This window comes from Musa acuminata, chromosome BXJ2-5 (genome assembly GCF_036884655.1).
Source record: "Musa acuminata AAA Group cultivar baxijiao chromosome BXJ2-5, Cavendish_Baxijiao_AAA, whole genome shotgun sequence".
Classification (NCBI taxonomy): Eukaryota; Viridiplantae; Streptophyta; class Magnoliopsida; order Zingiberales; family Musaceae; genus Musa; species Musa acuminata.
In genome coordinates this window covers 41,954,718-41,977,193 of record NC_088342.1, presented here as the reverse complement: position 1 = coordinate 41,977,193, position 22,476 = coordinate 41,954,718, and the positions used below count along the sequence as shown (strand labels likewise).

Below are 22,476 nucleotides of genomic sequence, written 5' to 3'. Positions count from 1 at the left end.
GAAATGTTGTAGTTAGAAAATTTAAAGCAATTAATACCAATGGCACAAAGGAAGGGCTTCTTGTGATTTGGTTTTTGTGATTCTTAAACACATGAATTTGAGGCTGCCTCAAGCAGACATCCCAACTGCATTATTGTTGACAATTCAAAGAATCTTAACGTCAGGGCCCCCCCGCCGCATGAAAGATTGGAGATCACGTAACTCCCAGTATGGATTTTTCTTGTGCATATTACCACACAGCACATTTTTTCTTTTCTTTCCTTCTTTCTGAACCAAATCAACCAACTTGAATGAGTTGCTCCTTAAGTTTCAGAGAAGTCGCCTCTGATCTGCCAAGCCAAATATATGAGCTCTGTCAACCAAGTTTGTAATGTAGGAGTCTGAACAATTTACAAGCAGATCAGTTCAGCACAAGACTTTAAAGGAAATCAGATTTACAAAACCTGGCATCAGATTTGACTTGAAAATTTAAGCAAAGACTCCGAAGGCAATAGGACACCTGCAAACCCAGATTTAAAACAAAACTGATGGATGATTCCCTAAATCATACCAACCAATAACAGCGGCTATCACAAGGTCATGATTCCCTTTTATATTATTCAGAATACTAAATGCCGGCCCTCTCAAATAAGCTCCATTCAAAGATACTACTTGCTTGTATCTGATGAAATTTGAAATCTACCAGAGAAGAAAGCCTCAATATAGAAGCTCGGAGAGAAACAAAGAAAGCTTTTCATTTTTCCTCCAATCGCTGCAAGACTGACTCTGCAAAGATTTGTTGCCTGAAAATTAAGCGTATAGTAATTTTTAGAAAGAGGAAAATAACAATTAAGAATGAAGGTACCATAAGTCTCAAACAAGACTGCACCCATCTGCACTTTTTTAAATTTCTATCCACTTCTCATTTCTACAAGAGTCACGCAGCAAAAAGCTCCAAAATATTTTGATCTATGAATAGCACATCATTTATAGATTAACCAGCAAGTGTACTCAATGTGGTTCATGTGGCAACATATGCAAATGCAATCATATGACCAATATGACTGGAAGTGTATAATGTCAGGGCAACAACTACAACTACATAAGCATTATTGCACAGATGAAATATTCAGCTTCGGATGCTACTTTCTTCTTCCTAATTGAGCATTAGTTTCCTAGTCTTTGTAATCACAAAGCATGCCTCTCGATGGTTTACCAACTTCCCAGTGGAGAATTTGATGTGCATAAAACTAGTGGAAATTTCATGCTTTAATTAGAAGGAATCTCCAACTGAGCATAGTTACTACTACCCTTGTATAATCTAAACTTCATTCATATACTTCTGATTTTATTCTTAAACACATTGTTCTTAATCTTACAATATACACTGAAGGCAAAACATTATATGCCCACATGCTGCATATGCATTCTGCCATACATGGCTAACTGTGACCTCTTACTGTGGTTATTTCTACAGTTATTTTTGGGGGCATTGCTCCAACATGAGTTTAGGCTAGAATTATTTCCTTAAAATGACTGATTCATTGGTAGCACCATAGTATATATACATGAATTTATTTATTTTATATAAATTGTCAGTTTCTTCTTAACATACAGCTAGTTATACTTTTATGCTTTGCTCAGCCAGAGACTCAATCTGTAAAGACCACACCATTAGTTTTACATGTAACAACAACTTTAAGCCAAAATCCCAATTGCTTGGGATCTGCTACATGGATTTTTTTTCCCACCACTATGCTCCATTGTTAGTGGTATTGTTCATCAAATTACCAGATAAATGAAATTGAGTCACCTAGCATTACTAGGCATGGGTTGCCAAGCTGATTGGTTCAGGATGGTTCAGCCAATTTTTAGCGGCTCGACCACCAACTGATACGTAGACCAACCCAAACGAGGTGGTTCTGTCCAATTCACTATATGTATATAGTCTTTTTGTTCTTTTAACCCTGCACTATGGCTACATCGCACATGCGCGTCCTCTCCTTGCAAGTTGTCCCTGCCACCTGCTAAATTACCTCCACCATGGCCTCCTCCTCTTCCTTCATCTTTCTCTTCCTTCTTCCTTCCCACCTCTCCCTCCCTGTCACATGGGGAATGGACGGAATGCATACTGGTCTAATCATAGACCACCACAGGCCCGCTAAACGAAATTGCAAACCTTGTAACTAGGCTCCTCTGTGGCCACCATAAACAATTTTTCTTGTTTTATACTCAATTAACAGTAATCATATATGTTGATAGATACAGGCTTTTCTTATTAATATATTTTACCTATAACGCCATTCATTTTAACATTTTCATCTAAGCAATATCAAACATTTTTAGAAATACTATTTTCTAATTGATAGACATTCTAATCCATCAAGTGTCCTTAGCCTTTAAGTCATCTTATAATCTTTTTTTTTTTCAATCAAGTACAATAATACCAAGGAACTCTATTTTTCCAGATTACACCCACTAGTATTTATAGTCGGATGTGAAAGGTGAATTGCCCCTGTAGATCAGTAGCAGCCTTATAGTCTGTCTAGGAGAGATCGATAAACTTGATTCTTTTTTTAGTTTCTTTTTAATAGGAGCATTGATACCCCCAAATTGACTCCTCTGTCACCTTCGTCATGCTACCTAGTGCCGATAGTCCACCAATCCACATGGCATTCTTCTCCTCTGCTGTCACCTACTCCTCCCCTTCTCTTCTTATATGCCTCTTGTTCTCATTTCTTCTTCTTCTACTCTCCTCCTCCCTCTCTCCGCCCTGCTTGTACCATAATATGTACTGGCGTATCATGTACCAGGACATCGGCATAGAGTGGACTTGTATTGATCTGACCATGAATGATTATGTCTGGTAATCGAAATGTCAAACCTGGAGTAATACTACTATACTAGAAAAGATTCTTTCCACTTCAACCTCCGACTTTAATTGTATTTTAAAAATATGTTCAATCGCCTTCCCATGTTGAACAATAGATCCAAAATATAGATTACCTTTACCTTTCAAAATTTCATCCATTTAGTTCACTTGTACCTTTGACTCTTGATATTGCTAAAGTTACATTTTATATGTTCAATCCTACCCCAATAGCAGAAACCTTCATTTCAATATTTGACTCAATATGATAACTAAAGGACAGTACAGTAGAAAGTAGAAACTACATCTGATAAAGTGAAAGCATGATCATCTAAACATTAGGAAATGCAGCATGTTATACGCATCAAGACAGTTTACACAGAATCAAATGCATGGAAAGAAACTGAAGACGTCAACATGTTGCATACTTCCGTTCTATAAGCTTGGGACTGGGGCGGAAGTATTTCAAATAACCATCCCAAGGGACCTTTTTAAGACCAGCCCGAACAGAGATCATGTCTCGAACCCTACATGGCATGACCATATAGAAGACAGAGCTATCAGAGCAAACTATTATCTGCTAACAACGGGGTATATTGTGAAGCATCATAGCAATTTTACCTTTCAGCAAACTCAATAGGTGTCTCTCCAGATCTTATATACTGAGGTTCCAGGTACCATACATCACAAACTACAGCCCATGATGTCATAAGCTGTACTAAGTGCATTGTAAAAGATTGTCTGCCAAACAACAGTAAGATAGCAATGAGGTACTGCAGATACAGATGAAGTATGCAATGACTTTCATGACTTAAAAGCCAATAGTCATCTGTGACCTCTAATTGTCAAAAAGAGAGAATGCATGTGAAAAATATTACCTGACAAAATCATCATGGGCCTTATAACACTATCAAACTGACCATAATTCTCTTTAACACTAAAATTTTAATGAGAAGAAAAAGTTGATCAACATGTGCTTCCATCATCTCCCAGGAAATATTAATTTTAAAGAAAGATTGCCTTGTAAATACCTGTGTCCGACTAGAAACATATCTTACTAATGTGGTTCTTCTTCCAGCTTAAGATGGTCCTATTCTACACAAATATATGTGCAGCTAAAAGATTTGCAAAGAAGAAGAAAAATTATATTATTGTTCTGGATCCTTGATGGGGATCAATTAACATTATATATGATTACTAAGAGCAATCATTTTATAATATCATATTATGGTGCTCAACTTATGTCAGGGCCACAAAACACTATGGAGATCAACTTATGATGCATAAAGTCTTCCTGCTGGCTGTGACTATCAAATGAGTTTAAATGAGAGAATAATTTAGGATTCATAATTTAGCACCAACAGGCAAAGAAAGTAGAAAATTAAAATTAAAGATAATGAAATGAGAAGATGAGGAGAGCATAGGAAAGGAGGCAGTCAAACAATAGTCTGTCAATATGCATAATCACACTAAATCCTACCTCAAAATTCCAAAATCTATAAAACGTAAAATACCAAATTATTTTTGTGTACTTGTCTTATCTACCTCAAAGTCCTCATGTAGGTGACTTATGTAATTGGGTTATTACTGAGAAAGTACTTCCAGCAAAGCTGGTTATAACAGCAATGAAAAACAATGTATAATGAAAATCACTAAATACTGTCATTGATGGTCTTTTTTGAGATATCCGATTGGTTAATGCATCTGTGTTCCACAAGTGATAGGTCTGAGGTTCAAATCCACATATGAGCGTCATGAAAAATTTCTTCCAATTAAAAAAAAATACTGGCATTGATATGCAATGGCAAGTACATTAGTTGCAATCATGAATATTCCAATGGACGTATTCTTCTACTTTCCACATCCAAATCAATATTCAGGAAGCTATGGAATGAACAGGTTTGGTCTTCAGAAAACTATAATGTGTCATAGTTGCATCATGCATGTTTCTATTGCTATAAAACAGGTTTGATTGTTCAGCTGTGATTCTTAACTCACCACTAAAACTCTTACTATAGTTTTCAAGAGCAGGTAAATGGACCAATTTGAAACTTAAAAGTGATTAATCAATGATCAGGTCTGAAGAATTCCCTCAAAGATTGTCAACAAACAATTTATTGTTAAATGCAATTTGAGAATTTAATTATTTGTAAATATGATGATTTATATTAATCTCAAGTTCAATAGGCCTGAAATTATATAATTTGATATTTCATCTGCAGTTCTAGGCTTGAAAAATAGGTCAACTCCAATCTGGTCGATATCTCAGTCGGATAATCTAGAGCAGTATTGGTCATGTTTCCTTACTATACATTAAATATCAATTTAAAATAAGATGAATGGACAATTCGACAAAGGATCAGCTAGGATTTCCAATTGTATACTTATTGACAAAACAACTATGTGCTCACAAGAAAAATTTACAAGACTTCCTGAACCCTCTTGAGTCTCATTACCACATGATCATGGATTCTAAATTCCCACTGTCTATCAGAGGTAATACCAGCAATTCATCTACCAGCCTGTAAGCAACCCCCATATGGTGTTAACTTCTAACCAGTTATTAGGACGATCAAATTAATGACTGCAGATGCTAAGATAGCAATCAGGTTTGTGATAGTTATAATTTGTCTGATTTGTCAACTTTAATAGTTTCAAGATGAAACTTTGATGCTTCATAAGTTCTCAATTCCATCAAACTACCTTACGACAGCAAATAGAAAACCTGTGAAAGTAGTAGAAAATAGTAAAGCATAACTATGCAGCCAATCCAACACTATCAATCTAGTCATATACTCACACTTATTTTGGCAATACTTTGCAAGTTTGTCATGGAAGTCTATGTTTACTGCTAGCAACAGAAAGGTCCATTAACTTACAAACAACTTATTGGAGTCTTAGGGTAATTTGGTCCTTAGGCATGTTGGGAAAGTAGATCCACTTGTCAAGGCTTCTTTCTACCATGGTTTGCATTACTGGTCTGTACCAGTGTACCGATCAGCTATCGGTATAATACATACCAAGTTGTACTGAATTGTACTGAACATACCAACACATAGTATATTAAGGTGCACCGATGTACCACCCATACCAATCCTCTATCGGACCAGTACGTACCACTCATACTAAGCAGTATGCTTCGATACGTCAAACCTTGCTTTCTACAACAAACCCACTTGAGCTTGATAGTTCCCTTGAAGGTTCTTTCACTAACAGAGCTACGATGTAGAGCTACACATAAGTGGGGAAAGTGTGAAGTAAACCCTCACTAAGAATTCAATGAAAGTTGACCAGAGACAAAAGGGAAGCTATGTGTGTCTTAACTCTATTCCATTCTTCAGCGAGGTCTGAATTCACCCTTGCTAGTTAGCAAGCTCCAAACACCAATTATAGCAGGGACAGCATAGAGTAACGGGAAGACAGCAAGCACCAATTATAGCATCAACTGCTTCTATGGATATAAGACCAAGAAAAGATACTTAAGGAGCTTCTTTCAATGTTACACTTGATAGGAGACTTGATACTTGACTGAGAAGTAATATAGTTGCGCTTAAGGGTCAGTTCCATTTCAATTGAGCTCTGTGCAAAATCCTGCATTCCAGGCAATTCAACTCAGGATTCAACAAGAGAAGCTGCAAGTGCTGCAAGTGGTTCTGTTTGAGTTTCATTCGTATTGGCAACGAGCGGGTCTTCAAGTGAATGAGTTTCATTTGTCTTTGTTGGCATAGGGAGAGGGAACTCGCTTATGCTTATTCGAGTTCTTTGAAGGAAATGTTGTGCATTAGCTTAAATAGTATAAGTCAGAAGTAAGTCCTGTGTTCATGGTGTTAGCAAGTAAAGTGTTCTTATGGGTTAGTACAATAGCTGTTGAAAGGAAGTCAGCAGTGCCAAAGGAAGCAGCATAAGCAGTTTCAAGATAAGGATTTGTATCATGCAAGTGGGTCTGCAAATGAAAGTGGAGTTTGAGTTCGATAAATTTTCACTGTTTTTATACAATATTAGATGCTCATTTATTTCCCATAAGAGTATATTGGCAATTGCAAGGCCATGAGATATGATAAACCTAGAGTCATATCTCTTCTGTCATTCCTTTTCCCATCCATAATCTCCTACTATTCTCTTAACTCAGTACATTTTTAGTTATGCCATTATCCTAATCTTCTACTAAAAATATTTTTGCTAAAAAGCTCTTCCAGTCACATCTTCATAAACTTTCATTTTATTTGTACAGCTAATCTGACTTGAGAAACATATAAAATTATAATATTAATTATTATGCATCCCCTCTCATATTAGTTCTTATCAATATTATTCTATAGTCAGTGTTTTTAACCACTAGATTATATTCTTCTAAATTTATCAAAAACTTCTAAAATGTTTGTTTTTTGTTATGTTCAAAATTCACAATGGGACAATTAAATCAAATATATTTTTATTAACCCATTTTGTTCCTTTAGCACAAATTATGTTATTCTCCTTCCAATTATCATATCAACTAAATAAGTCAGTTCCGAAAGTGATATGATATTCCCAATTACAAGTTTAAGAATAATTCTCACCACTACCTTGCACGCACCAATTCATACACACTGCATGAACTATCGTTAGACCGCCACCTATTAAGTGTCAAGGAAGCATGTAAATTTCAGGAGACATCCTGGTCCATTGTACTCTGGAAATATGCAGGTGTTTGTCAATACATCAAGTCAAAATAGTAGTGAATATTCCAATGTAAATTTGATAAAGGTCCACCTTCACATTTATTTTGACCATATATCACCAACCAAAAAAAGTTATCCAAAGTCAACTTAGAGAATTGAAATCATGTCATCCACCATAGCTGTGAGCAAGAATTATAGTTTTAGGGCTTATTTTGAGTTGATTTAAACCTAAAAGAGATGAACATTATGCACAGGCGAGAGAGTTATATTATCCACGTGATAATGGCCCGTAAACAGAGACCAGCAACTATATTATCAAATCACTCAGTCCAGTATTTCATTGGTAATATGATAAAATTTTGCTCCAATGAAATGCATTCAGTTGGGCCAGTAAGCCCATGCAAAAGAATAATGAAGTTCAGGAATTCTCCATTAGCCACACTTACATGAGTTAATATATGTGCTAAGACATTCAAGAAAAGTCATCTCTTTCGGGATTTTTGAGAAAGGTGGAAATTATTTATACTTCTTTCTACTTTGTTGAAGTTTTCATGCATTGTCTTCAATCATGGAAATAGGCTGAAATATGTTGATACATTGTAGTGCCATGTATTGCTTTCTTTTTACTGACAATCAGAACCAAATCTCATGATGTGATAATGAACTATTCTTTCACTGTGCTAAAATCTTGATTGGATGTCTGAAAATAGAAATTTTATTTTATTCCTGACAAGCTAAACTTTCAAGTAAATTAGTTATTATTAGTTTACAAATAAGGTCCAAGACATAGTTTGATGATGTAGACATGGTCTATCCTACAATATCATGCATTCTTTCGCTTTAGTGAATGCAAAGTTCTTGGTTCAATAAAAAAGCTAATGAGGTCACACCTAGGTCCTAACTCATTAGAGATTGTTGCAAACTAATGCTTAACATTTGCAACTTAATTTCTATATTATCATTTCACATACTTTAGTGTTTCTATTTCAACAACGACTGAAACAACCAATGCTTGGTGCCATCCATGATTTTCAAACATGTGATGCCTCATCTAAGTGTTGTCACCAGTAAGGTACTTACTTTTTACTGTTCCAGAAAGCATCCACAAAAATCTTGTTGTACTTGATTGCTACAGGGCAAACAGCACAACCAAGTTCAAAAGCACCCTGCATATATTACAAAGAAAGGCGAGCATCTCTAAAATTAAATTCATAAATAAGATTGTCTGTAAGATGAAGATTAAAAAAAAAACGTATGCTTGGCACAACAAATCAGTAGATTACATCAATGTGGCATCCATATTGAAGCTACCAGTAAACAGATGTTGCTCAGATAAACTGAAAAGAACACTCAAATGCTAAGGAATGGTTATGCTTAATTAGTGAACACTGTTGTTCCAGACTATGGTTTACCAACACAATCTAACATTGCAACATTGACTACCTTTCTAAAGAGCTTATCAGTTGGTTTGGAAAGCCAACATTCTAAAACTGATTTAATCTTAAATATCAAGTAGTATATCTCTTACTGAATAAAATGACTACCGAAGTTCTGATGACAGTAAATATAATATTCTACTATACATGGAATAGATTATTCATAACTACACCAGCAACTTATCCACATAATGCTCACTGCTCCTCCATTCTCTTTAAAACTGCTAAGTTGCACATCCAAATAACAAACACATTGATCCACAGAAAAGATTATGTAAAATCAAGTCCATCTTGGAGCATAATGGATTCACATGCAGGTTTGCCATACTATGACTTATCACCTAGTATGAGCGATACATACTGGTCCAACAAAGAAATGGTATGGGGGGGGGTACATACCAGTTTGTTAGTATGCCCCCACCATACTGTGTTGGTACACAGTATGATTCCGTATGTACCATATCAACAGCCGATCAGTACACCGATATGGATAGTAAGGCGAACCATGCTGTACATAGTGGACAACGATAAAAATTCAAGATATATGGTCCTAATATTGAAGGAAACTGCAAATTGTTTAAACTCAATTTTCTGTTCACTTGCAAATTTTGCAATTAGTCCATTATGCCTAAATATCTGAATCACAGATCAATTCTAACCCTGAATCCCACTGGCCAAAATACATTCATTATATATGTCCTAGTGTTGTCAAAAGTGTGCTATAATGCAGTAAGACATGGGGCTTCCTGAGGCTGTCAGCTATGAGAAATCAGCTCCATCAAGGGTATTAGGAGGCATGCCCTAATGCAATTTGTGAGCTTCTTAAAAAAGCCAAATCCCTAAAAGGTTGACCTCACTTACTAGTTATGCTATTTTTGAAATGGTCAAGAATACCATTTTTTAAGAAGACGAAAGGGGCCAACCAAAAGAGAAGCTTTCACTACATTGAAAAGTTAAAACACAAAGGATAAAACAACTAGGTTTTCACATTTCAGATCATCATTCTCTTCTGTTTCTTTTCTTTCTTCCTTTATATTTTTGTTTTCTCCAATTTTGTATTATTGTTTGTTTTCTTTCTCACTTGCTTCCATACACATCTTCTTTTTAATTTTGTGTTATATTTAAATTTATATTCCATGAGTAGGAGAATTTGCTCTCTGGTACTGACCATCAAACTACACTGCAGCAACCCATAGTAGGAGGTTTGGATCTTCTAGAGAAATGGTTCTTGTTTGAAAAAATCTTGAAAATATGGTTTACAATTCATTTCAAATTTATGAAATCAAACTGTATATTATATATGTTGCATTTTTTATGCATTATATCTTGCTTTATATTTATAGTATCAAGTTTTCATGTCCCATCTTTTTTCCCCAATTTTCTCCACTCATTTCCCAAACCTAAACTCAAACTTCCTTGCTTGGGCTTCTTTAGTAAACTGGGGTAAGTTGGAAGAGAAAGCTACTTAAGCTTATAAGTGGTAGTGCTAGCAGATGTGGTGGCAGCCATAGTTCATAAGATGGGTATGAAGCTTAACACTGATGATGCATTTAATCAAAGAACTAACATTGGAGGTATTGGGTTTCTTTTGTGTACTAGTGATGCTTTTTGTCTATCGGCAAGTTGCAAAATGGATGGAGGGTGAAAGTTGCCAATACAATGAGCTGAAGGCAATCCAAGAGGGAGTTGTTTATGCGTTGAAGGAAGGAATCCGACTGCTGGAGATTGAAACTGACACTGTCACTTTGGTCAAGATCCTAAAGGAGGAATCACCACCATGGTGTCTTGTCAACTGTGTAAGGAACACTTATTATCTTTTTGAGAAGTTTCAGGCTGTAAAAATTGCTCATATATCTAGGGAAGGGAATAGATGTGCACATTGGTTGGCTGCACATGCAAAAGCATCTAAATATGATCAACTCCCAGTAGGTGACTGCCATCCTGAGTTAGCAGACCTTTTGTGCTCTGATAAGCAAGGTATTGTAGGTGTTAGGTTTCTGAATTAATACATATTTTTTTTCTTGGAAAAAAAGGTGGGTATAGATATTAAGATTAGTATTGTCTAGGTCGTGACTAAGATTAGCAGGGTCATCAGATTGTATTGGCAGAATCAAAAACGGCAAAGCAAATATTAAAAATTAAAGAAATTGGGTAGATTTTACAAGATTGTAAAAACATATTAAATAAGATTTGAGAAAATGAAAACATTATATACTAAAATATTCTTATCCTATTTTCTTATATCTATCTTGTCTAAAAGTTTATTAAGATTGGTATTGTCTAGGCCATGACTGAGATCAGCAGGGTCGTCAGATTGTCTTGGCAGGATCAAAATCAGCGAAGCAAATATTAACAATTTAAAAAATCTGGTAAATTTTACAAAATTGCAAAAACATATTAAATAAGATTTGAGAAAATGAAAACATTATATACTAAAATATTCTTATCCTAATTTTTTATATCTATCTTATCTAAAAATTTATAACTGAAATACAAAATACAAACAAGGCTGAAAAATGGCTATGAAATTTAATATAGAATAATTCATTAACAACAAAATAATAATAATCATATTGTACAAAATAGGACACATTGCAGCTCCATCTCCTGTAACAAGAGATCCTACAAAATATTCTTATAGTAACAAATATTCTAGTATTAATAACTAAATATACATCCTACAGAACAAGGTTCGCAATACCGTACCGTACCGGTATTTTGACCTGGGCTCGGTACCGGTACGGTACGGTATACCGAGCGGTACACCTGGGTGTACCGAGCACTGTAGCATTGCTACAGTAACTGCTACAGTACTCGGACTGGTAACAGTCGGTCCGCGTACCGAAAATCTGTCGGACCGGTACGTACCGCCCGTACCGGGCGGTACGGCTCGGTATGGCAAACCCTGCTACAGAATATATAAAACTTAGCAACAAAGACACCCCATTGTAGCCCCATCTTCTCTATCAATTATCTGAAGAGTAGGGTATTGCAAACAAACAAACAAAAATATTTGGGATAGATTTCGATTACTCAGGGTGTAAAGAACTATTCTTTGTGCACATTCCTCTCTACTATACCTTTTTCTTTTTGTTTTACATGATGGTATGGTAGCTGGCCAATGTGACAGCCACAGTAGTAAGCAAATAATGACAGTGTCTCCTCTTCTATTTCATAGTTATAGTCATAAATTCTTTTTTCCTCCATGTCACTTTCCCCTCATCCATTCATTCCTACTCCCATCTTCTCATTCTTCTTTTAAAACTGTGAAATTGGCTAAAATTAGCAAATGAGACCAATACAAATTGGGTTAGAATGATTATAGTCATTTCCTCATAATATACAACTATATGGTTAAGAAATTAAATGGAAATTGGATCAGCCTTGAATGATTCAAGTACAAATAAGATGAATCATATCAGAATTAGCCAATACTGTAAACTATGGTGGCACCATGCCAGCCCGACATCAGACAGTAGACGGTAAGAATGGAGCTAGGTTAGTAGGTTTGTCCTATCTCTTCTTCTGTTTATGTTTGTTGTTTTGATCCAATCCCCTGCCCTCATTCCCTCAAAGCCCCATCCGCCAAAGATTGGTTAGCTGGTGTAACCACCCGATCCAAGAGGTTCGGTTATGGGTCAAGAGTTTACTGAGCCAAATGTTCAATTTGGTTGACAAGATGGTTCATGATTTAGTTACAAAAATCATGATCAAGCCTATTTAGAACCTCTTTCTGGAATCATGGGTACAACAAATTTAAAGGCAGCACATATAACAGAAAAGTACAGTGAATACTGGAATAGAAACTATAATTTAAGAGTGATGTGTATATACTGCCACAGGAGATATAATTATCTTCTTTGGGACCGAAAATGAACATGACAAACCTGAGCTTGTAAGAGAATATAGGTGTTTTGGCTACTCATCAACATCCAACATGAAAGGGCATAAATGTTTGCATTATAAATGGAAACTTGTCTTTTGCTTGTTGTATATCTAAACTAATCCAGTAATAGTATCTCAGCAAGAAGTCATCATATTCATCTAAGCATAATGATAATAGGAATTGTTGGGTATGGACCTTCTTGAACATAACAGTGTAATGATTGTTTACACAAGTTCCTTCAGGAAATATCAGAACAGGATTCTTGTCAACTCCTTGTGTATGTTCTCTTAACCTAGAAACCCAGATAAAAGACATCAAGACTATGGCTACAAACAGTAAAGAAAGATCGAACTTTATATCAAAAGAAGGCAACTATTACTTTCTGGCAACAATTTCACGGTCCTTGGATTCTGTACGGTTAAACCAAATACAGCCTACACTTTCTAAAATGGTCTTCTGGATAAATCCTACAGCATAAAATAAAGCATTTGATGTTAATCAGAGAACCAGTAAGGAAAATTGAAAGAATCTACTTAAGGAATCCATAATTAGATAAATGTAGGCTCTTACCAACCCAACCAGGATGTTTTTGCATGATAACAGCAAATGCTGTCATTTGTTCTAAGATGATGAAGTCAATCATAGAAGTGTGGTTGGCAACAAATACCTGTTAAATGAATTTTTCTTAATCTCAGAGAAAATTAAGATCAAGTAGCTATCATATCTAAGATCTGTATGAATATCGAGAACCTGTTGAGGTCGTATGCTGGGACGAGGACCATGGTATTTGATCACTCCTGTCCATGAGGCAACAAACACACTGCATATCATCTCAACCAGTTTCCTCTGCATACAATTAATAAAGCACAATACAGATATTAGAATATATCCCTATGACCACTATACTCATAAAGCTATAAAATAAAATAAAATAACCAGTGAACCTTTATCAAGCCTGAAGGTTGATATCTGATTATTAAAACATCTTTATCAGAGTACCATTTCTTGGCTGTTATTGTTAAACATTATATTAAATGGCACGGAAACTGAAGTGGTTGGAGTCCCTAAAATTTGGTCATTTAGGCACACTTACAAGATCTGACTCATTTAAGCCAAAACGTGTTGAATCAAAATGACCTGCCCCTGCAAAACAGATCTGAAGTTGCAAGTCTTCTCATGTAACCGCTCAAAAAGTCACACGTTAAAAATTGAGGGAACAGGCCTTGAGCTCCCTCACATGGGAGCTTTAGGGCAGCAACATTGAGGAGAAGCAAGAGAAGGAAACTAGATATGGTCCCCAATCTATTGCCTTAACTCTATTTTGGCCTTTCTTATGTTGTTTATTCTTCATAGCCAATACACTACCTGGACCATTGCACTGAATATTCCTGGGTGGTGGCATGTACAAGGTCCTCATATTGGGATTGAAATACTTAACCAAATATGAAATCCCCATTGCAATAACAGGAAAATCCCTAACTAGAAAAAAGAAAATAACTAAAAAATCATAATGAAGTTCAAGATGTTGGCAAACTCAATGGAAAATCCAGGCTAGGCTAGAATAAACTTTTTTCAACAATGCCTAGACTTAAAAAGGAAAATAAAAGTGAACCACCAGAACTTGAGAGAGACCAATAGTAGAAAGATGCAAATGGCATGAAATTCAACCTTTGCATCCAAGGGAAAACTAAGAGCTAAGGAGTCAATGTTGTTACTCCAATCTAGTACTTACTATTTGATGTCTACATGATGCTTGCTAGGGAACTCCATCGACATGTACTAGTATGGGGGTGAATGATCGACTCGTTTCATTGGTCCAGTCTAATCCATATATAAAAAAAAAGAACTATAACCTTAATGGCTTAATCACAAGTCACGAGCCCTCGACACCCACTGCCTATCGCGCGCTCCTACCTCTTAATCAGCAAGGAACTTTCCTGCTATTGTCCGCTGCCACCCACCGTGCATGCTCTTCTTCTCCTACTCCTCTTCTTCCTCCACTGCCTCCTCTTCTTTCTTCCTCTTCGTCCTCCTTCTTTCTCTGCCCCCTTCTTCCTTTCAATCCCTTATTTTTCCTCCTCTTCATCCTCCTTTCTCTTCTCCCTTCTTATTCCTTCCTCTTCTCCTTCTTCTTCCTCTTTAATTCTTTGGTACAAATTGGTGTACCATGTGTTGGTATGTACCAAGTCCAGTGAGGGCAATCATTGATACTTACTCTCATCAAGTTTTAATTTAAAGTTTTTTTTCGTTTGTGCGAGTACCATTGGTATTTTTCTGTTGTTTACACATATCTAACTACTTGTTCCATATTACATCTTAACCACCTCGTATTTAATCAGTGTACTCATCATACACAACTAAAAACAACTAATGAAAATGAGAACGTAAACATGTTGACCTTACCTATAAGTCTCACTACATCTACGAAACACATCCTATTATTCATCAACAAAAACAATACAAGAACAATCATGTCCAATGTTCTCCTTGAAAATCATTAGTTTATGGTAGTGAGACCTACTAGGACCACTTTAACGGAAGAAAATAATGAACTTTTTATATTGCAGAACTTTCCAAATGATTCATTCAAATAGCTGAGCAGTCACCCTTGTTCATGTCACAATCTTGTCAATTAATTAATTGGTCATTTTGCCTTGCAAAATGCCAGTTGAGTTGTCAATTGTATCAAAGTCATAATCATTAACTTTATTATGTGATCCCAGCTCATTCTTTTCCACACTAGGCAAGCAAGAATTGTGCATAAGTCAAATATCAAAATATCAGATAAGCAATTACTATAGAACATTTTAACTACACCATCAAGAAGATAATAATTGAAAGAGAAAGAGAGAACTTTAATTGGAAACTCATGAAATTGAAAGTGCAAAATTAATTATTCAACTTTTAGCTTTGCGGAGCATTTGAAGATGGATCTTGAAAACATACAAGGTATGATAGGCAATGTCATGAAATTAACTAAAACCAACCATCAACAAGAAGAAATTAAAATTAAAATCTACAGTAGAAGATCAAATTGCCAAATTACTACAATAGACTACTAGAAGATATTTACCTCTACTTTTTGCCGCAACTTATTATGATCTCCTAAAAGGAAATGCACCGGCAAAAAGGCTGAGAAAAATACTATCCATCCTGCAGCCAAGATTGTAACTCTACAACAAACATGTAGAGAAAGAGAGAGTCAAAAAAGCTCCTTATTTATCCTATCACCGAATAAACTGAAAGTAAAGCTGCAGAAGAGGGCCTAATTCATTACAATATAAATGCATTGCACCATAAATTTTTAGAATTGACGACTTCAAAGTTCGAATAGCTACATATAGAAAGTCTTTAGAGATAATCAAAAATTTTCTCTCAAGGAGCAGAAGAGAACAAGAAAAGTAAACCTTGTTCAAAGAAGATGCAATTCATTAATTCAAAGCAAGATATTTAACAAGTTGCATGAGGTAAAAGCAACAATACTGAATGCTACACTAACCCTACCACCTAGAGAAATTAAGTGTTATACTTAATGCACCTTGAATAGTGTCAGTTTAAGATGAAAAGCATTTCTCATTGTGTTGGTTTTTTCATATTAAGATTAGGCCCTTCTCAACAGAAGTTCTTGCTGGCACAGCAGAAGTAACAACTTGAAAAATCTTTACTGCCATCACTCTTTTGCTTATTCATTGCTTTGACTCAAAAAAATTAGAACCTGTCATTGCTAAATGAGTTAGTGATCCTAAATCTAGGTACATTGTCAACATAGAGTCATCATCATAATAGGGTTTGCTATCATCACATTCAGATGTAAATAAAGGTTTAGATTGCATTCAAGTGGTCCAAGTGATTGCAGGCAATGAACCATCAAATGTTTAGTTTTGGACATATCAAATGTTTTTCCTTTTCATTTTATCATAATCCCTTTTTCATCTTTTTCATACATGTAATAATCAATGAAAATAATATGTTATAGAGTCATAACATGATTAGCTACATAAAATATAAATATTCTAAAAATAACAGATAACACAAGTAGAATTCATATATGTGTATAATACAATATTATATAATAGAAAATAAAAACCAGAACTCATGAGATCACTATTTCCTAATATAAATCATGTCATAAGTTCCATATCTTATTTTCTATTGCTATCTCTTTCTTTTTTGTATTTTATAATTATTTTTTTTATTTTTTATTCTGAAACTATTTTCTGGGCCAGCCAATGCTTGTCATATTGCCAACTGCCAACCCCAAACTTTCAAATCTTGGTCATCATCAGTCAATTCTGATCAATCATCTTTTGCATTATTTTCATAAAACGGATAGGTTCTAGTTTTATAATTCTCAATTTCTTCAGATGATACAGTGACCTGTAGATGACCATGTCACACACTGATATTTTGATATTTTGATACTTTAATATGGTACAATGTGAATGATGTTATATTTTGCTTTTTGATATTTAATCCACTTTACATAAACCTATATGTACACAAAACTTGTGTGACCTATATGAATATTTGGCATTTGGTATGTTAATAGTAAATTAATCACCTCTTTTATAATATATACTATGTATTTGTATTAGTGGTCCATTATGCACTATTTGTAACATCAATAGAGAATAGCAAGATCTAAAACAAAGAGACTTTCTCAAGTAAGTTACAAAGACATTTAGATATAAAGTAAAGAAATAAATAAATCAAGTTCTAAATTTAAATATTCTCTTAAAGCAGCTAGATAAACTATTTACATCTATCACTGACTACTATTTAAAAAGATAAAGTAATTCACACCTTAATGGAAAAAGAATCCCATATCTAATAACTACTCCCAAGCACCATAGAGGGAACAAATAGACATTCCAATTCCAGGGTTCTGGAGGATTTGATTTAAAGCAGCGGGTGAAGGAGTCCTGTGCCCCAGAAAATGAATTTTGTTAGAGAACATAAAGTAAGTCACAGCGGAAAGATGGGTCAAATATTACATAAAGGATTCATTTTAAGTCAATAAATCCAGCTATTATCATGAGAAAGAAAAGTCTCAACAATAAACTTTGTATAAAGAATAAAACTCCATCATAAAAAAATGGCATAGTCAAATCTATGTGAATGTCAATTCCTTTGGTGGACAATGTATGACAACAAAGAGGAAATTATGTCACAATAAAGGAAAATTTTATCCACAAAATTTAAATAACATGCTATTTTGTCCTTGTAAAATTTCTCAATAGAACTTCAGTATGCATTTAGGTTTAACCAGGGTATCAAGCTCTCAATTTTCTTTACCAAGCAAACCGTATAATCAGACAACAACAAGTTATTCTAAGTCAAGTGGTAGCCCCAAATTTAAATATAATAGCATAAGAAGATTATCCGACTATGTCTCTAAATGTTCTTTTCTCCTCTAGACTAAGAAAGAAATCAAGACTCAACCTTGCAACCCAACACTCAATATTGAATATTTGAACTTCAAAGAACATCCTAATTTGTAAGATTCAGATGACTGAATGAAAGAGATAGCATTAGCTCTTGAGGATCATGCATGATTGGTGACTCTTTTCCACCATCAGTTTATACTCTTCCAATATATTATATGTCTAGTTTCCCTAATGATACTAGACAAAGAAAATAAAAGGATTTTTGGGGAAAAAAGGAAACAAACATTAAACGGAACAAGCTGAGACTAAAGGCTCCAACAACACACTTTCTCCAGGAAGATGAAGGATAGAGTATACTTCTTCCGATACTATTATTTCATGATTACCCATCCATAACTACATGTTTATGGAGGCATCACAAAGCTATTTTTGAAGAATGAACAGAAGTTTTTCTTCCGAAGAACCAAACGAATTGCTCTATATTTATAGAGTGTTGAAATATACATCAGCTCTTTAGGGTTATTTTAACCTAATCTGATCCTAATTCCTCAAGTCCAGCTCTAAGAAGAGGTATTTGAAAATTACGTCACCAATTAGTTTCATGATAACCACCAAATCCCGTTAATCCCTCTTTCGTTACAAACACTCAAATCAACACAACAGATGTTAAATAGAGAGTTAGATATATCTATACAGATAGAGAAAGGCGAACTCACATCAACAATGGCACCGGCAGCTTCTTTAAGCGTAGGGGAAATGTCGAGAAGGTCCCTCCTGAACAAAATACAATTAGGGCTCGATCAAGAATTATAGCTCGTAAAAATCCGAAAAAATGAAACCAAGAAACAAAGGAAGGGAAACCAAGAATACATACAAATGGAGCTTCCTGGGGGACTCCCGGATCGATTCCACGGTGAGGTACTCCTCGATGTTGAGGCGGTCGAGATCCATCTCCGAGCTTGAGGAACCCAACCCAGCCATGGCTATTCCACCTCTGCAAACGACGACCAACCCTTTAGTCTTTATAACCCACACGTATTATTCATATATATATAAGGTTTTTATATATCTCAAAACAAAAGATGAGAAATACTTATTTTTCACACCGTATCAAATTTAGATCTATATATCTTAAAAATATCATAATATTTATATTTTCATATATCGAAAGAATACATATAAAATATTATATAGTCATAATTTTTTAATATACTTATAGACTTTATTTATTAAAAAAAATTATAATTCTATTCAAAAAAATTATAACCAAACTTGTTAAAGGTTTTAAAGTTTCATAAAGTGATTTGTAAATCATGAAGATTTTGACATATTTCAAAATAAAAGACAAAAACTCCTCTTTTTCCCCATTAAGCCTTAAATTTATGTTTATATATTTCGAAAAGTCTTATAATTCTTTGGTTTGATTTTTGTTGGAGAATACAATAAAAGAAAAAAAAGATGAACATCACCCGGTTGTAGTGTTTTTTCACCATATTTATTATTTAAAAGCATAGTGATTGGTTCGATTAAACATTGGACCAATGTGGCTAAAGAACCAACCTAACCCAATTAAGTTTCATGTTTGTGTTCATTTATTGTAGAAAAATGATAATAAAAAATGAACATTATCTGGTAATAGTTTTTTTGTCCCTATTTAAAAGCATTGTAACCAGTTTGATTAGACACTGAGCCAATTTAGTTAAAGAAACAATCTAATCCAATTAAATTTTGTCACTGATGGCTATAAAACAATTTTGTCATTTGAAATCCCTGTAGGGAATATGGGAAAGGAGATGATCTCAAGAAAAAATAAATTCTATATATCTCCAATTTTTATCCCCATAAAATTAAAATTAGGATACAAAACCCACAAGTTTGTGAGTATCTCATTGGATTTACTATTTATTGATTGACTCATTTGAATACTATTTCAATTATAATCATGAGTAAATATTATAAGACAATATTTACAGTTCAACTCAAAAAACTTAAATTTTACATATTTTTAACTTTAAGATTTAAGTCTAACATATATCCCAATAAAAGTTTTTAAAATGTTATAGATATATCATTACAGTTAATTTAAAATAATTGTTACAAAAGTGATAGGTGTCTGATTAAAGTCCATAACTATCTTATACATTATTTAATGCAATGGATATTTTTCCTATTTTTATTTTAAAACATCAAATAATTGCTCAAAGGAATAAATATATTTTTATGTTTAAAATGTTTATATTTTTTAAGTTCAGTTAATCATTGATATTAAAATTATATTATATGAGCAATATGCAAACATATGTTAGCTAGGAAAGATCTGTGCTAAAAAGATATGCATACAATACTATAATTTGAAGGGAAATATACGCTATTTTAAAACTCGTGAGATCATATTCCTTTTATTTTTCATGATTTTATGTTATATAAATAATATTTAAGTCAAGATTAATAGATTACTTTTTAGGTTATCCTCTCCATGACTAAGTTTCCAATGAAAACACAACTGAAACTTTCGATAGAACACCTCAATCGATCCTAATACATTAGATATGTTCCATAATAACAAATAGTTTTTGTAATTTCTATTAAAATTATATCGAACTATTCATGATTATAAATAATTTTTATTATACTTTTTTAATAACCCCATGCATTCATATTAACATTCTGATCTATTTAATACAAATTTTTCATGCATATGATTTTTAGCCATTTAATATATTGTCTCAATGTATATCCCATCTTTGTAATTATCTTTTCTTTTTTTTTTGCTGTTGTTGATAGTAAATAAAAAAAAATTATGATGGTATTTTTTGATTGAGATGAGAGTTTCATTAAAAATAATAATTTATAAAATAAATATTTATTTGTTTCCAAATGATGCACCTGAATTACCATGAGGTGATTTTTTCTTTGTAAATGGTAAAAAAATCTATGAATTTGATGAGGGTTTTGAAGAACCGATTGAAATGGAAACGATTTAATTTCAAGCAATTCAATTAAAACATCATTGAAGGCCTTTATTATGTTTTATACTATATATGAGTGTAACCCTGGAGCCCTATTGGATGTAACACCTAATGAAGCATTGAAGTCTTTCCGGTCAAATCGCGTTGGGGAAACCTCTGTTGGGTTATACTTCTTAGTTTCATTGGAATCTCCAGTAAAATCCAAGACCCTATAGCAATTGTTACATCCTAAAATTTTCTTTTCACATAATTATAATATCTTTCCATAGGTACATTAAGAGTCAAACAAATATTATTTTATTAATAAAATAAATTATAAATATTTATTATAATTTATTTATTTATCAAAATATAAGTCAAAAATAGTCTTACGTTTTATTTAGAAACACATTAATGTCAACTCAAAAATAAAATCCATTAACTCTACTTAGCATTAACGATAAAGGAAGGTTTGATCTTGAATCTATTCTACTGTCAACGGTAAGTAGGAGATTAACTGTAAAATAAATATTTATTTAAAAATTAATTATCTCATTAACATATATCAAAAAGCAGAAAGAACACTCCCGTGGATAAAAATACTCTATTGGATGAGTTTATATTCTCTTAACAATAAATGAAAATAAATCCAAATCATATATCCAACAATAAAAATTCTTTACCCACCAAGATAGGAACATGTTACTCCTAATATTGGATGGAGTAGCCATCCGGCCACAAGTCTAACAACTCGCTAATCCTCAAAGAAAATTATCCAACTTGCCCTTGAAATAAAATCATCTCATACTAATTATTTGTATATTTAGATTAAAAAAATAAAATATCTCAATTTATCTTTCAAGTATCACTAATATCAATTAGTCCTCAATTGAATTGATTTGAATTCTAACTTAATTAGTCCAATTAAATTTAATTTAATTAAAACCTAACTGAACTAGTCTATGATCCTCATTTAACCGATCTTGATCTACCCTAGTCTAGTATAATTTAAAATAGATTGAGTTCAATTTAAGTTAAATAAACTTAAATAAGTTAAATCAATTCAGAATCATTTTAAATCGATCTGAACCGATTAAATTTGATTTGATTCAATAAATGTTTAGACCTAAATCAAATAAAATAAGAGCAATGGACTAGATTATATAGCACCAGATTAGATGGGACTACCCATAGATTGATAGGATTGGGCTAGCCAATAGCCCATGTGCACGGTACATGACTACACATATTAGGCTAGGCTAAGCTAGTGGACTAAAGCTTGACCTATTGGTTGGGCCTAGTCAATAAGC

The 22,476-nt window shown here is 33.8% G+C and overlaps 1 protein-coding gene across 2 annotated transcripts; it reads right to left on the bottom strand.

The window, feature by feature from the left end:
• Positions 1–40: 40 nt before the first annotated feature.
• LOC103985631 (glycerol-3-phosphate acyltransferase 9) lies at positions 41–19,243 on the bottom strand. Of its 2 annotated transcripts, XR_671742.3 has the most exons (13): positions 19,093–19,243; positions 18,935–18,992; positions 17,635–17,753; positions 15,905–16,004; positions 13,582–13,677; positions 13,402–13,498; positions 13,211–13,298; positions 13,027–13,123; positions 8,590–8,675; positions 3,470–3,589; positions 3,277–3,375; positions 444–782; positions 41–329 (listed from the first exon to the last, which is right to left on the bottom strand). XR_671742.3 is itself a non-coding variant. In XM_009403387.3 (12 exons), the coding sequence occupies exons 1-12, from the start codon at positions 19,197–19,199 to the stop codon at positions 734–736; spliced, it is 1,116 nt and encodes a 371-aa protein (XP_009401662.1). In that variant the 5' UTR covers positions 19,200–19,243; the 3' UTR covers positions 347–733. The 2 variants fall into 2 exon arrangements, 1 of the variants encoding a protein (XP_009401662.1); XM_009403387.3 differs by lacking the exon at positions 41–329 and having other exon boundaries at positions 347–782.
• Between the last annotated feature and the right edge of the window lie 3,233 nt (positions 19,244–22,476).